The sequence below is a fragment of the Chiloscyllium punctatum genome, chromosome 15 (genome assembly GCF_047496795.1).
Source record: "Chiloscyllium punctatum isolate Juve2018m chromosome 15, sChiPun1.3, whole genome shotgun sequence".
NCBI lineage: Eukaryota > Metazoa > Chordata > Chondrichthyes > Orectolobiformes > Hemiscylliidae > Chiloscyllium > Chiloscyllium punctatum.
This window is the reverse complement of record NC_092753.1, coordinates 4,336,438-4,352,437: the sequence shown is the minus strand read 5'-3', so window position 1 is coordinate 4,352,437 and position 16,000 is coordinate 4,336,438. Positions and strand designations below refer to the sequence as shown.

The window sequence follows — 16,000 nt, the reverse complement described above, 5'->3', positions numbered from 1 at the left end:
GTGTATATATAATATATATATATATATACACACACACACATATATATATATGTATATGTGTGTATATATATATTTATATGTATATGTGAGTGGTGTGTGTGTGTGTATATATATAATGTATATGTGAGTGGTGTGTGTGTATATATATATGTATATGTATATATGTGTGTGAGTGTGTGTGTTGAGCCCTACTGCTGAGATGAAGCAGAATTAACAAGTCACTGAGTGACTGAGTTAATGATTACACCTCTATTAACCTTAATCCAACCTCACTGCATTGGAGAGCTACTCAGCACGACAAGCTATTAAAAAGGTAATTGTGATGCTTTGAAGTCGCTCAGTTTTTAAAAGAATATTGAGTGGATCTTTAGCAGCAGGAAGAACTGATATTTATGTTACTATAGCAACTAAGGAGACACCATTAAAATGATCCTTTTAGCAGCCCTGCATTTCGAGTTATTTGTTTTCCTTGAGCATCTGAAAGACTTCTGCCTAGTCGTTTCCCATTCTAGTCACTAGCTGTGCTCATGTCATTGAAGCTGTATTCCATGAACAGGCCATTGACTCCCTGCTTGCTTCCCCCCAGCAGAATTCCTTATGCACGGAATGTGGCTACATTGTAATAATCTCTCATTTAATGTGGGGAGTAGCAGACTGAAGTATGAATTACAGCTTAGCGCATCAGTTAGCTTGGTAATCCCTTTTCCTTTAGATCTTAAATTAACAGGAACCCTTTCACAACTCAAGGACATTTGAAAGCTCTTTACAATCAATGAGATTTCCAAGATGGAGGACCAGAGAAAATAGTGGATCGAAGAGCTGCTCCTTTTTTGAGGTCTTTTTTCAGTGTTGGAGTGATTTCTTGACTTCTTGGAGCAGTGATTACTGTTTTATAATCCATTGCATTGTTTTGCAACTTTGGAAAGGAAAAGATTAGAACAATGGTACTGTAAAACAGAGGAAGAGGAAGAACATGTACCTTCTGGGGAGCAAAGTGGTGGAGGCAGGTATAATCACTGCATTTAAAAGTTAAAAATCCCACAACACCAGGTTATAGTCCAACAGGTTTATTTGGAAGCACTAGCTTTCGGAGTGTTGCTCCTTCATCAGCCACAACCACTTGATAAAGGAGCAGCGCTCCGAAAGCTAGTGCTTCCAATTAAACCTATTGGACTATAACCTGGTGTTGTGTGATTTTTTACTTTGTACATCCCAGTTCAACCCTAGCATCTCCAAATCATAGCATTCAAAAGGCATCGGGATGGATATGTGAATAGGAAGGGTTTAGAGGGATATGGGCTGGGCGTGGGCAAATGGGCCTAGATTAATTTAGGATATCTGGTTAACAGTTAGACCGAAGGGTCTGTTTCTGTGCTGTACAACTCTATGACTCTTAAGTACAGTAAGGTCCAGTCTTGCCCAGTGAAATTGGTGACTTTTGCAACAGAATGTGCAGTGTGCATTTTATTCCAGCAAGCAAGTTTCTTTAACTGCTACTTTGCTTTAAGACGGCAGATTGAGTGAAGTGAATTCTGGAAGGGCTTGCACACAAACAGCAGGAATTTACAGCACACGTTGCACTTTACTCTGCTGTTGGAAACGCAGCAGCCAATTTGTACACAGCAGGCCTAAGGAACAGCAATGATATTAAGTGATCATCTGCTTTCGCTCTATCAGTTGGAGGAATCGATATCAGCATGTTGGCCCCTGCTCCCTCTGTATTAGGACTGGACTGTCAGCCTAGACGATATGTTAAAGCCTGTGGAGTCAGACATAAACCCATGAGCTTCTAGTTCAGAGGACAGAGGGTGGTACAAGCTGAGCAATGACTTGTAAGGCTGGCCAGTAAATTAAAGAATACGTTTCACTGCTGTTGTGCAACTCCGTTTGAGTGCAATCTGTCTTGCCACTCATTTGAGAAGAAAACCATAAAACGAGGAGCATTGGCAGCAGACTGTGTGAGCTCATCTGAGCATTCAGTGACTTTATTGTGCATTAATGCGAGCTCATTCTGCCAACTGGATCAGTTGCATTTCTTAATCCCCTGATCACCTCATAATGAACAACAGTTAGAGCTCCAGGAATCAAATTACTGGGAAAAAAATGCTCTTTTGGTTTTATAATAAGAAGAAAGGCCTGCAACAGGATTTAGAAATGTTTAAACGATTGGGTCTCTAAAGCCATTGTCCAGCAAGTGGAACTACACTCGCCTGGTTCCATTTACACCCATGCAGTCAGCCCATACTGCCCCTCTGAACAGCATCCCACTGAGACCCGCCCGATTCTGTATTTCCCATCATCCACCTAGCCTATACAACTCTGTACACTACAGGGCAATTTAGTATGGTCAATCCATCTAACCTGCACATCTTTGGACTGTGGGAGGAAACCCATGCAGACATGGGGAGAGTATGTAAACTCCACACAGACAGTGGCCTGAGGCTGGAATCGAACCCAGGTTCCTGGCGATGTGAGGCTGCTTACACCACACTACCTTCTCTTCCCCCTCTCATATCACTGGCCAATTTCTCATCCACATGCTTCCCCTTGGTGACGTTACCTAAACTCTCAGTGCCAGGTTTCACACAGGCACTTGAAGACATCCAGCTCTCTGTCACCACCTCCTCTTTCAAGCCCTCACCGGTCTGACTGCCAAAATTGCCAGTCCAAATGAGTGGGAAGCAAGTCGCTCCAATTAAATACCGCAAAGACTGAAGCTATTGTCTTCAGTTGCTGTTCCCAACTCTGTTCCTGAGCAGTTTGCTCCAATCCCCACTCTCTCTCTCTCAGCTGTCTGAGGTGTTTCCAGACCATTCCCAACATTGATTTCCTAATTATCACTGCACAGGTCTTCTGACCACCTATCTGTGCCATCTCCATAACATCTCCCTTCTCAGCTGATCTGCTGCCGAAACTCTCACCTCAACACAATTATTCCAATATTCCCCTGCTCGGTTTCCCTCACAGCTTGAAGAACACCTTCCTACAAAGTGCTTTGGGACATTATATCATATTAAAGGTACTAAGTAAGTGAAGGCTGTTGTTAGCTTTCTGAACGTTGCACTTGGAGACTACCGAGCGGACAACCATGGATGGTGCTCCAGTGGTATTCCATGAAAGTATTGCACTGTCTTAGCATCCATCCTTCTTGGTATGAGGTTCAAGCAAAACCTCTACCGACCAACCAGGTAGATGCACAATTCGACATTCAACAGCTCACACTCTGGATGCTGCACTTTTCAAAGAAGGACATAGGAGTTCTTCTGGTGTGCAAGGGGCCAAAAAAACCCCCAAACACACACACTAGAAATCCTTTGACATCTGTGTCTCCCTTGAGATTGCGGTCCCCTGCTTTCTTCTTGCAGCACTGAGCAGGTTGGCACAACTGAGTGATTGGCAAGGCCACATTAAACAGCAAGCAACCATTAACCATGTCAGTGAAATCAGGGAGCAACTTCTGATTCCCTTCCTTAGCGAACCGACGCTGGTTGTGCAAACAATCTGGCAGCTTTCAGTGATTAAAACCTTTCGTTTTTCCAGAATAAACTGTCGTAGGAAACTCAGAATCGTGAATGGGCCACCCTGGGATATCAACTCATTTTCTCAATTATTCGTCCAGACTCCTGGAGATGGAAACACATGCAACACCTTAACACTGCTGTTACCGTGGGGACAAGAGAGCGCGGTGATAGAATGAAATACATTCGACAGCTCACATTCTGGATGAAAATGATCATATAATGAAATAAGCAGACAGGAAGAAGGCTCAAAAAAGGTGTACGGTTTCACTTGTGGTGAATGGAACAGGATGAGACTGCCTTTGCAGTGGTGGGATGTACATTTAGTCAACAGGGTCATCACGAAGGCAGAAAACAACAAGTGAGTGGCAGTGTCCTCCCTTACCTTTCGGAGATATTTTTAGCTGTCTGCAGGAAGCGAGCGTGATCGTTCTCTTTCAGTGTCTGCTCTGCTTGAGTGATGAGGGAGCCTGATCGTTCGATGCACTGTTTGCAGTTCGCGATCTGCTGGGCCAGTTTCCGAAGGCGTACGACCTTTCAAGGGAAAGAGAGGAGCTCAGACGAAGGGCATTGGGCTGCTTCAATCTGCTTCTGATATTCCATCGTGCACCCTCTTTCTAACTGGGCAGTGGTGGGAGAGTGGGGTGGGGGGAAGAAGGGAGGATGAGAAATCTATTCATGCAGTGAGTTGTGATATTGTGAAAAATACTGCTTGAAGGGAAGGAGAGCCAACAGCAATGTTCAAAAGGGAATTGAATAAGTATTTGAAAAGGGAAAACATCTGCAAACTTACAGGGAAGGAGCAGGATGAATAGTTCGACAGCTTTCTCAGCAGGTCTCTTACTGTCTACACCACTTCTATGCATTATAGAGTCCTAGAGATGGACAGCATGGAAACAGACCCTTCGGTCCAACCCGTCCACGCCGACCAGATATCCCAACCCAATCTACTCCCACCTGCCAGCACCCGGCCCATATCCCTCCAAACCCTTCCTATTCATATACCCATCCAAATGCCTCTTAAATATTGCAATTGTACCAGCCTTCACCACATCCTCTGGAAACTAATTCCATACACGTGAAAAAGTTGCCCCTTAGGTCTCTTTTATATCTTTCCCCTCTCACCCTAAACCTATGCCCTCTAGTTCTTGCCTCCCCGACCCCAGGGAAAAGACTTTGCCTATTTATCCTATCCATGCCTCTCATAATTTTGTAAACCTCTATAAGGTCACCCCTCAGCCTCCGACGCTCCAGGGAAAACAGCCCCAGCCTGTTCAGCCTCTCCCTATAGCTCAAATCCTCCAACCCTGGCAACATCCTTGTAAATCTTTTCTGAACTCTTTCAAGTTTCACAACATCTTTCCAATAGGAAGGCGACCAGAATTGCAATAGTGGTCTAACCAATGTCCTGTATAGCCGCAACATGACCTCCCAACTCCTGTACTCAATACTCTGATCAATACAGGAAAGCATACCAAATGTCTCCTTCATTATCCTATCTACCTGCGACTCCACTTTCAAGAAGCTATGAACCTGCACTCCAAGATCTCTTTGTTCAGCAACACTCCCTAGGACCTTACCATTAAGTGTATAAGTCCTGCTAAGATTTGCTTTCCCAAAATGCAGCACATCACATTTATCTGAATTAAACTCCATCTGCCACTTCTCAGCCCATTGGCCCATCTGGTCCAGATCCTGTTGTAATCTGAGGTAACCCTCTTCACTGTCCACTACACCTCCAATTTTGGTGTCATCTGCAAACTTACTAACTATACCTCTTATGCTCACATCCAAATCATTTATGTAAATGACAAAAAGTAGAGGACCCAGCACCGATCCTTGTGGCATTCCACTGGTCACAGGCCTCCTGTCTGAAAAGCAACCCTCCACCACCACCCTCTGTCTTCTACTATATTTGTCTGTTAGTGCACAACTTGAAAAAGGCGCATGAAAAAAACTTATAACAGTGACCAATACAGACGAGGAATGTGGTATTTGAATTTCAGTGTTGGTGTGATGCCAGAGAAGTATGCCACATATCTCAAAGAGGACTTTCGCCTGAAATGTCGATTCTCCTGCTCCTCGGATGCTGCCTGACCCTGCTGTGCTTTTCCAGCACCGCACTCTCGACTCTGATCTCTAACATCTGCGGTCCTCACTTTTGCTATATATCTCAAAGAGCATATCAAACAGCACATCCCTCCACCTATTTACAACATGCAAGACTCAGGCTGAACCCAACCAATCCACACTTGCAAAACACTCAACACAACATCCAGCATGCACTGTTACTCTGTAATCGGACAACACTTGCTACATAATGCTGAGAGGGTGAACAATCATGCTGACACCCAATTTAGAATTGGGCTTGTACATACAGGGTTAGAGACCAAAGAACAGCAGAAACTGAAATCCAAGGTAGACCAGCAGGAGGCTGGAAGAACACAGGCAAGCCAGGTAGCATCAGGAGGTGGTGAAGTCAAATGTTGCCTGAAGAAGGGTAACACTCGAAATGTCGACTTCTCCACCTCCTGATACCACCTGGTTTTCTGTGTTCTTCCAGCCTCTTGCACTTACGGGGAGCTACAGGTATTAGTACACGGGAGTCTGCTCTTTGCAGAAGGAACATAGTCCACAAGTCACAATACACCATGTTATAGTCCAACAGGTTTATTTAAAATCACAAGCTTTCAGAGCGCTGCCCCTTCCTCAGGTGAAGTGGAATTGCATATGAAGTTGACTTTACCTGATGAAGGAGCAGCGCTCTGAAAGCCTGTGATTTTAAATAAACCTGTTGGACTCTAACATGGCGTCGTGTGACTTCTGATCTTATCCATCCCAGTTCGACACTGGCACCTCCACATCAGAAAGGACATGTACACGCACTTGACCAGAGTCAACATGCCTGGTTTTTAAAAATTTAACTGCGGCTTGACAGTTAAATGTCAATCATCTTTTATTTTAAAAAGATGTACATTTTCCTCAGCAGCCCTCTTTTGTTTTCTAGAGTTCAATATGGGGTATTGACACTACCAGACACTCATCCCATCACATTAAGCACTTAAGCGAAATGAAACAAAAACAGAAATTGCTGGAGAAACTCAGCAGGCCTGGCAGTATCTGTGGAGAGAAAATAGAGTTAACATTTCCAGTCCATGTGAATTTGAACCATTAAGTATGTGTTGCTCTTCACAAACACTGAGTTCCTCCAGCAATTTCTGTGTTTTTTTTTCAGTTTCCAGCATCTGCAGCTCTTTGTTTTATTTTAGTACCTAAAATGTTTGCTATTTAGGTGTGGGAGTGAGCGGGTAATTGGACAGAGGCATTGCAGCAGCATTCATCATATCATCATCTTAAATTGACATTCCTCTTTATTATCCACACTGAGGGCCTCTACAAGTAGTAAAAAGTAACTAATGAGAAAGCAGACTGGTAACCAATTAAATCTTTTCCCAATGCTGTGAAATTCCAGCTTTCTTACTATCAAAGTAATCCAACTCAAACTGAGGATACCTTCTTAATCCATTGATTAAATGACATGACTCATTACCAGTGTTGCTGAGACCTCTTTAAAAGACCCAATCTTTGTCCAATGAAATGTCTTACTCAGTGTGTAGGTGTACCTCCTGGAGAAGGACCTTGTGTTGGGAAATAAGACAAGGCAAGTGGCTGGAGTGTCAGTGGGGGTTGCTATTTGGGGCAAGTGATCATAATTCTATTAGTTTTAGAATAGTTATAGAAAAGGATAGCACTAATGAAAAAGTTAAAGTTCTAAATTCGAGTAATGCTAATTTTGATGGTGTTAGGCTGGAACGTTCAAAAGTTGATTGGGGGAGGTTATTTACAGGTAAGGGGAGAGTTGGAAAGTGGGAGCCCTTTAGAAATGACATAATAAGAATTCAGAGACAGTGTCAGTGTGAAAGGCAAGGCTGGTAGAGATAGGGAATGCTGGATGACTAGAGAGATTGAGGTGCTGGTCAAGAAAAGGAAGGAAGCATGTATTGGGTGTTGGCAGCTGGGATCGAGTGAATCCTTAGAAGAGTATAAAGGCAGTAGGATTATACTTAAGAGGGAAATCAGGAGGGCAAAAAGGGACATGAGATAGCTTTGGCAAATAGGATTACGGAGAATCCAAATCTAGAAGTACATTTAAGGTCAAAAGAATAACTAGGGAGAAAATAGCGCCTCTTAAAGATCAACAAAGATGTCAGCGTGGAGAGCCACTGGAGATAGGTGAGATACAAAACGAACATTTTGCCTCAGTATTTACTGTGCAGAAGGACATGGAAGTTAGTGAACTTAGGGAAATAAATAGTGATGCCTTGAAAAGAGTTCATATTACAGAAAAGGAAGTCTTAAAATGTGTAAAGGTAGATAAATCCTCAGGACCTGATCAGGTGTTTCCCAGAACGTTGTGGGAAGCTAGAAAAGAGATTGCTAGGCCCCTTGCTAAGATATTTGTATCATCAATAGCCACAGGTGAGGTGCCAGAAGGCTGGAGTTTGGTTAATGTGGTACCATTAGGTAAGAAAGGTGGTAAGGAGAACCAGGGAACTATGTCAGTTGTAAATAGTTGGAAGGGATTCTGAAGGACAGGGTGTATGTGTATTTGGAAAGGCACAGACTGATTCGGGATAGTCAACATGGCTTTATGTGTGGGAAATTATGTCTCACAAACTTGATTGAGTTTTTTGAAGACCACGAAGCTTGATGAAAACAGAGCGGTGGATATGGTCTATATCGACTTCAGCAAATATTTCACAAGGCTCCACACAAGGTAGACTGGTTAGTAAGGTCAAATCACATGGGATCTGGGGGGAGTTAACCATTTAGATACAACATTAGCTACAAGGTAGAAGACAAAAGGTGGTGGAGGAGGGTTGCCTTTCAGACTGGGGGCCTGTGACCAGTGGAGTGCCACAAGGATCGGTGCTGGGTTCACTGATTTTCATCATTTATATAAATGATTTGGATGTGAAGGAGGTTATGGTTAGTAAGCTTGCAGATGACATCAAAATTAGAGGTGTAGCAGACAGTGAAGAAGATTATCTCACAGAGTACAACAAAATAATGATCAGATGGGCCAATGGACCATGGAGTGGCAGATGAAGTTTAATTTAGATGACTATGAGGTGTTGCATTTTGGTAAGGCAAACCAGGGCAGGAATCATATAGTTCATGGTAGGGTCCTGGTGAGTGTTACTGAACAAAGAGACCTTGGGAGTGCAGGTTCATGGTTCCATTAAAGTGGAGTCGTGGGTAGACAGGCGCGCTTGCCTTCATTGGTCAGAACACTGAGTATACGAGTTGGGACATTGCTGTTGTAGAGGACATTCGTGAGGCCATTTCAGAATATTTGCCTTCTATAGGAAGCGTGTTGTTATACTTGAGGATGCAGAAAGGTTTTACAAAGATATTGGCGGGACTGGAGCGTTTGTGTTATAGGGAGAAGCTGGATAGACTGGGTTTGGTAACTTTATCACACAGAGGGTGGTACGTGTATGGAATGAGCTGCCAGAGGAAGTGGTGGGGGCTGGTACAATTACAACATTTAAAAAGGCATCTGGATGGGTACATGAATAGGAAGGGTTTAGAGGGATAAGGGTCAAGCGCTTGCAAATGGGATTAGATCAGTTTAGGAAACCTGGTCTGCAGGGACTGAAGGGTCTGTTTCCATGTTGTATGAATTTATGACTCTAAGTGTGGATCTAGCAACATCAAGGGCTCGAGTGTTGTGGTGTGTAATCACATTTCTAAACAGCTTAATTAAAAATGTCTGGATCTCGGAATGTCGGAACTGAAGTAGGTCATTTGGCCCCTCAAGCCTGTTCCATCATATGTATTGTCAACGATGACAGTCGTCAGTAGTGATCGGTCTCTTACCTTCCCTTCCTTGATCTTGGTGCCAATGATTTGCCTTCTTTGCTGAATGATTTCAATCAATTGGTCGCACTCTTCGGTTAGCTTGTCCTCTTGACGTGTTGCGTTCACCTGTAAAAAGACAAGGCCATCTCCTTTAGTACCATCCTGACCTGGCCCAGTTCACGTGTAAGCAAGCATGGCCATCTCCTTTATTACTGTCCTGACCTGACCCCGTTCATGTTATGCATCCAAAAGGATTTGTCAGGGCCACTTCTGGTGATTGAGGAATGTGGTCAGATGACTGTGTGCTGAACAAAAGTTGCAAGAAACCTAACCAACAGCCTGCGAATGAGCTGACTCAGACCCAGACAATCTGAACTATCAAGTCCCATTCTATCACAATCACATGTACCTCCTCTTTACCAATTGTCACTTGACTGAAAACTTTTTTTATTTAGGAGCCTGTAGATTAGAATTATGGCCATTCCCAATATTATTCATAAAATAAGGAGGTTTAAGAAAGATCCAAATGATCAGCAGTGTTAATGGACATACATGAAGACCTACTATCTTGATTGCCTTTAAACACATGAAGCCCAATCTACCGTCTTGTGCATCATCTCTCCCCTTTCTCCCCACCCAATCTGTCTTCAGCCACATAAGCCCCGTGATCTAGAAACCCCTTTCTAAATGCTTCAGCGGTTTCTCCCACCACACTTAGTCTTCCCAACCATGACTCTATTACTTCTGCAAAGTGCCTTTGGAATATTCACCAATGTTAAAAGGTATAACAGGAATACAGTGTGTTTTTTCCAAATGGAGTACAATATGTAAAAGCAATTGAAACCTTTAAATATTTCCGTTTGTATTTCGATCTGGGTGGTTCAAGTGATGCTGCCTTTATTACGAAAGGAAGAATGGTCTTCGAGGAGGTAATGTTATAAGACTGTGGTAATGTTATAAGACAGACTAGTAACCCAGACACCCAGACTAATATTCTGGGAACAGAGGTCAAGCCTCAACACAGCAGTTGGAGGAATTTAAATTCAATTAATAAAACAAATCTGGAATGTTTCCCCAGAATATGAATCTATTGTTGTAAAAACCTTCCTGGTTGAGTTGCATCCATCCGAGAAGGAACTCTGCCATTGTTTTTTTTCAATAAATATTTTAATTGAAAAAGAAAAGATTTTAAGTTTTTTACAAAATTACAAAACCAGTACAAAATAGCATGACAACTTCATAATATAATACCAATAATAGGAAACAAACTACTACTCTACTCGAAAAACTACCGAAACATGAAAAAAAACCAAAATAAAACCTCTACAAAAACTACAATTCAATAAATAACCAAGGAAAAAGAAGAAAAATAAATATACAAACAAAATAAAATTAAACTATGTTATAGCAAGGTAACTTAAATTATATTCAATTAAATGACTACATTCAGCGCAATCTCACTGAAGCTCCTTACCACTGGGAGCAGTAGTAAGTAAACTTAGAGTTATATAGTCAAAGATGTACAGCATGAAAACAGACCCTTCGGTCCAACCCAATCTAGTTCCACCTGCCAGCACCCACCCCATATCCCTCCAAACCCTTCCTATTCATATACCCATCCAAATGCCTTTTAAATGTTGCAATTGTACCAGCCTCCACCACTTCCTCTGGCAGCTTATTCCATACACATACCACCCTCTGCATGAAAATGTTGCCTCGTAGGTCTCTTTTATATCTTTCCCCTCTCACCCTAAACCTATGCCCTCTAGTTCTGGACTCCTCGACTCCAGGGAAAAGACTGTCTATTTACCCTATCCATGCCCCTCATAATTTTGTAAACCTCTATAAGGTCACCCCTCAGCCTCCGATGCTCCAGGGAAAACAGCCCCAGCCTGTTCAGCCTCTCCCAATAGCTCAAATCCTCCAAGTCTGGCAACATCCTTGTAAATCATTTCTGAACTCTTTCAAGTTTCACAACATCTTTCCTTTACAATAAAAGACAATACTCTCTCCAGCCTTAACAGCAGCATTTTTGACAGGATTTTAGGGGGGCATTCAGAAAAGATGCCTGCTCTGAGGTTACATCCGGAAGATCCAAGGGTCTTAAAAAAGGATTCCATCTTCTTCATTCTGTCCTCACAGCCCTCCAACCGATACAATTCAAAATAAAACTTTCTAAATGCTGCGTTAGTCTTTTTGGCACTGTAAGTCAGAGTACCAGCGCTCTCTCCGATGGATGTAATAGATTGGGGTCATTCTTCTTTTCGGCCAAGTACGCTAGATATCTACCCAGTTTATCACCGTACTCAAATAATCTCTGTTTCACAGAACAGATTTTCCTCTTTGCTGTCTGGATGAGTGCAGCATTCAAAGTAGCCCTAAGGTCTGTAATCTGCTGCAGTTTGGTAACAGACAATCTGTCAAAGTATGTGAACTCAGCTGCCTTCAGGTGAGCCTCAAGCTGCTCTCCCCTCTGTCACTTCCAGGTCGCAGAGTAAGAAATAATCAAACCCCATGCATAGGCCTTGGCGGTCTCCCACAGCACCGATGGATTACTGGCTGTACCTAAGTTAATATCCCAAAAGATTTTAAACTCCCACAAAAAATATTCTATAAGCTTGCTATCTTTCAGGAGGAGAGGCTCCATGTGCCAGTGCTGGGAGCCCTTCCCGCTACCACCAGCCTTGACCTCCATGTACCCTGCTGCATGATCAGAAACAGCTATGTTCCCTATTCTGCAAGACAGCATTGAATTCAAAAAGGTTGATGGGACAAAAACATGTCGAGTATAGCACTTATGTGGATGAGTGAAAAAAGGTAAAATCCCTACCTTTGTGGTGAAGACATCTCCACACGCCTACTCCCTGTTCAGGTCCACCAACTGCCTGGATTAGGGGGTCATATCCACAAGACCCTGAGGGATCCTGTCCACCTCGGGTTCAGTAATGCGGTTGAAATCTCCCCCTATAATTGTATGATGTGCCCCAATGGCCATCAATCTAGAGAGTGCATCTGTTATTAACTTAAGGGGACGTGCCCGGGGGGGGGGGGGGGGCAGTATACATTCAGAATCCCATACTCCTCTCCATGTATTAAAACTTTTAAGAATCATGAACCGCCCGGACTCATCCTTAACTGGCCTAGCATTTGAAAGGGAAGGTTCTTCCGGATGAGAATAGCAACTCCGCTACCCTTCACATGAAAGGCTGAGAAAAGCACCTGGCCGAATCCTCCCTGTTGCAACTTCAAATGCTCCTTATCGGTTAAATGTGTTTCTTGAAGCAAGGCAATATCGATCCTCTCTTTTCTAAGGCTTGAAAGTATCTTTTTTCTCTCAATTGGTGAGCGACTCCCCTGAACATTCCAGGTGCACCATTTAAACGAATGGCTTGCCATGATTGTCCGAAACAGTCTGTGGCCCCCTGGGAGGAAGAACCCCACTCATAGTGCGCTGAGTGAAAACCATAAACAGTGCGTACAAGTTTAAAAATGCAACTTTCAAAACTACCAAATCAAAACTTCTAACAGCTACTTCTACAACATACCAACATATAATATAAATGAAAGGAGGCTTTCCCCCTTTGTCCACAGGGGGCGCTTATACCTCCCATTAGCACCACCATGACTCCTTCTAGTTGAAGCCACGCCTCCGCCCCAGACAAGAGATACCAGCATCTTATAACAAGAAAATTAAAAGTGGGCACTCAACCCGTCCCCTCCATACTGTAATCCTCGGCACTCCTGGTAGAACAAAAAAAAGACCTCTCCCCGTTTCCCTCCACTACGCCCACCACCCCCCCCATCCCAAGCCAGAAAAGACGAACACAAAAGAAAAGAAAAGCCAGGAAAACAAAGGATGACGGAAAGGTAACGAGAAGGGAGAGGAGACAAAAAAAAGGGAAATAATTATGACCCCGACATATATTAAAAAAACCAAGACCACGCACCAACAACCAGGTAAACCAGGCAAATTACATAGAAGAAACAAAATAAACATAATTGTCTATATACTTCAAGCCATTCAGTCCATTTTAAAGCATTCAAGAAGTCCTTTGCCTTTTCCAGTGAACCAAAATTGAACACGGACTCTCTGCGGCCAAAACACAACATCACTGGATATCTGACAGAATACTGGATATTCAAGTCCCTCAGCCTCCTTTTTACCTCATCAAAGGCCTTACTTCTATGTATCCCAACCGGAGAGAAGTCCTAGAAAAGCATAATCCTGATCCTTTGTATATGAGAGCTTGTGGATCCTTCTCCATTTGCTTATCTCTGTAATGCTGGAGTCGCACTAAGACCGGCTGGGGGCACTGGTCCAACCTGGGTCTGCGCACTGCGACCTTGTGGACCTGCTCGACCCGTATCTAGCCTACCTCGACTTCCAGCTTCAAAAGCTGTGGGAGCCATTGCTCCAAGAAGCTGACGAGCTGACCTTCTTCCTCCCGTTCAGGAAGCCCCACCAAGTGGATGTTCTTCCGATGGCCTCAAAAATCGAGGTCATCGACCTGCTCCTCCAAGGCCCGCACCCACCGTTCCAGGGCCTGAACCCGACCCGCTGAGGATTCCGTCGCAGTCTCGGAAACTGCGGCCCATTGCTCCGCCTCCCCGACACGCTGCCTGAGGCACTGGATCTCCTGGTCGTGCCTCTGCAGCATGGCTGAGATCGTTTCAAGCCTGGTCCAGGTCTCCTCCATCGATGAATCGATCTTCTCTTGGAGTTTCACAAACTCAGAGATCAGGCTCTGCTCCATAGGTGAGTCTCCTGGGGTGGTTGCAGAGGCCAACGCTGTGGCCACGGGTGTGTCTGTTGTTGCAAGGGTGTCCTTGCATGATGGGATCCTCGTGCTCCCTTCCCTTTAGCCATTTTCTTAACTATTTTAAACTAGTACTACATAGTTCTAGGGGGGTCAAGAAACGGCTATTTCATGCACATTAAATATGAAATGTGAGGGTGACTGCCCCACTTTGAGTGGGTTCTGGTCCAGAGCTCAGCAAAGCAGACCTACTGGATTTCCGCCATCTTGAATCTCCCACTCTGCCATCGTTAATTGGTCTGGCTTACATGTGACTCCAGATACATAGCAGATAACTTGAGAGAGAGAGAGAGAGAGAGAGAGAGGGTGGGTAGAGAGAGAGAGAGAGAGAGAGAGAGAGAGAGAGCACAAACATTCTTAATATTAAGTGGAAAAATAAAGAAATAAAGGACCACTCCACACTGCCTGCACCTCCTGCACCCACCATCTTCACCTGATGTATCAATACTTCTCCATGTTGAACACCACTTGGGAAAAGCACCGAGATGGGCAGGGATATAAAATTTACTCTGGGTGAGAGATTTCAATGTCCACCACCAGGATGGAACCACTACCAGTCAAGTTGGTCGAGTCCTAATTGACATAACTGGTTAGTGCAGGCAGCAAGGGAACCAACGAAAAGGGAAACCTCTGTCTGAGCTCATCATCACCCCATCTACCCTCTGAGGATGTATCTGTCCATGACGGTATTTGGGAAAGCTGGCCATTGCGCTGTCCTTGGGAGAAGTCCTGTTTTTAAACCGAGGAGATCCACCATTGTGTTGGGTGGCACAATCAACAAATGGAGTGGAGCTTGAACAGATCGAGCAGTCCAGGTCTGGGCATCAGTGAGGTGCTGTGGGCCATCAGCAACAATAGAATTATACACTGTCACAATCTGAAACCTCAAGGCCCCGGCATATCCCTCACTCTTCCATTACCTGCAAGCCAGGGGATCGACCCTGGTTTGATGGAGAGTGCATGCCAGCAGCAGCACCAGGCACACTTAAAACTGAAGTCATGATGTGGCGGTGCCGGTGTTGGACTGGGGTGGACAAAGTTTAAAAATCGCACAACACCAGGTTAGAGTCTAACAGGTTTATTTGGAAGCACTTGCTTTAGGAGCGCCGCTCCTTCATCAGATACTCCCCAACCACCTGATGGAGCAGCGCTCTGAAAGCGAGTGCTTCCAAATAACCCTGTTGGACTGTAACCTGGTGTTGTGTGACTTTTAACTTAAAACTGAAGTGGTAATCTAGTGAAGCAACAATACAGTTGATCCTGCATGCCATACATCATAAGCAGCGAGTGATAGACAGAGCTAAGTGATCCCACAACCAACAGATCCGATCTAAGCTCTGCAGTCCTGTTCACATCCAGTTGTGAATGGTGGTGGTCACTTAAACAACTCACTGGAGGAGGTGGCTCCACAAATACCCCCTACTTCAGTGACCGGAGTGCCCTGCACATTACTGTAAAAGACAGGGCTGAAGTTACAAAGGAGGATGGTCATGGCTATTTGAGGTCAGTTATCTTTGCCCGGGATATATAGTGTCTAATCAACTTATTTGGAGATCTTATTACTCACCCCTGGAGCGGGTGGGCCTTGAACCTGGGCAGTTTCACAGGATAAGGTCCTAGGATCAACCACCTTCAGGTGCTTCATCACCTAAGTTCCCTCTGGGGAGGGTGGGAATGCTTGCTGATGATCACACAACGTTCAGCACCATTCGCAACTCAGATACTGAAGCAGTCTATGTTCAAATGCAGCACAATATCCAGGCTTGGGTTGATAAGTTGAAAGCAATATTTGGACCACAC

General features: G+C 44.1%; 1 protein-coding gene across 3 annotated transcripts in view; it reads right to left on the bottom strand.

The window, feature by feature from the left end:
• Positions 1 to 16,000, bottom strand: part of LOC140485990 (E3 ubiquitin-protein ligase Midline-1) — a 353,278-nt gene that overhangs the window by 32,255 nt on the left and 305,023 nt on the right. For all 3 annotated transcript variants that reach the window (XM_072584490.1, XM_072584491.1, XM_072584489.1), the window contains exons 4-5: positions 9,402 to 9,509; positions 3,904 to 4,052 (exon numbers count right to left, since the gene is read on the bottom strand). In XM_072584490.1, the coding sequence (XP_072440591.1) occupies positions 3,904 to 4,052; positions 9,402 to 9,509 (257 nt within the window). The remainder of the gene's footprint in view (positions 1 to 3,903; positions 4,053 to 9,401; positions 9,510 to 16,000) is intronic.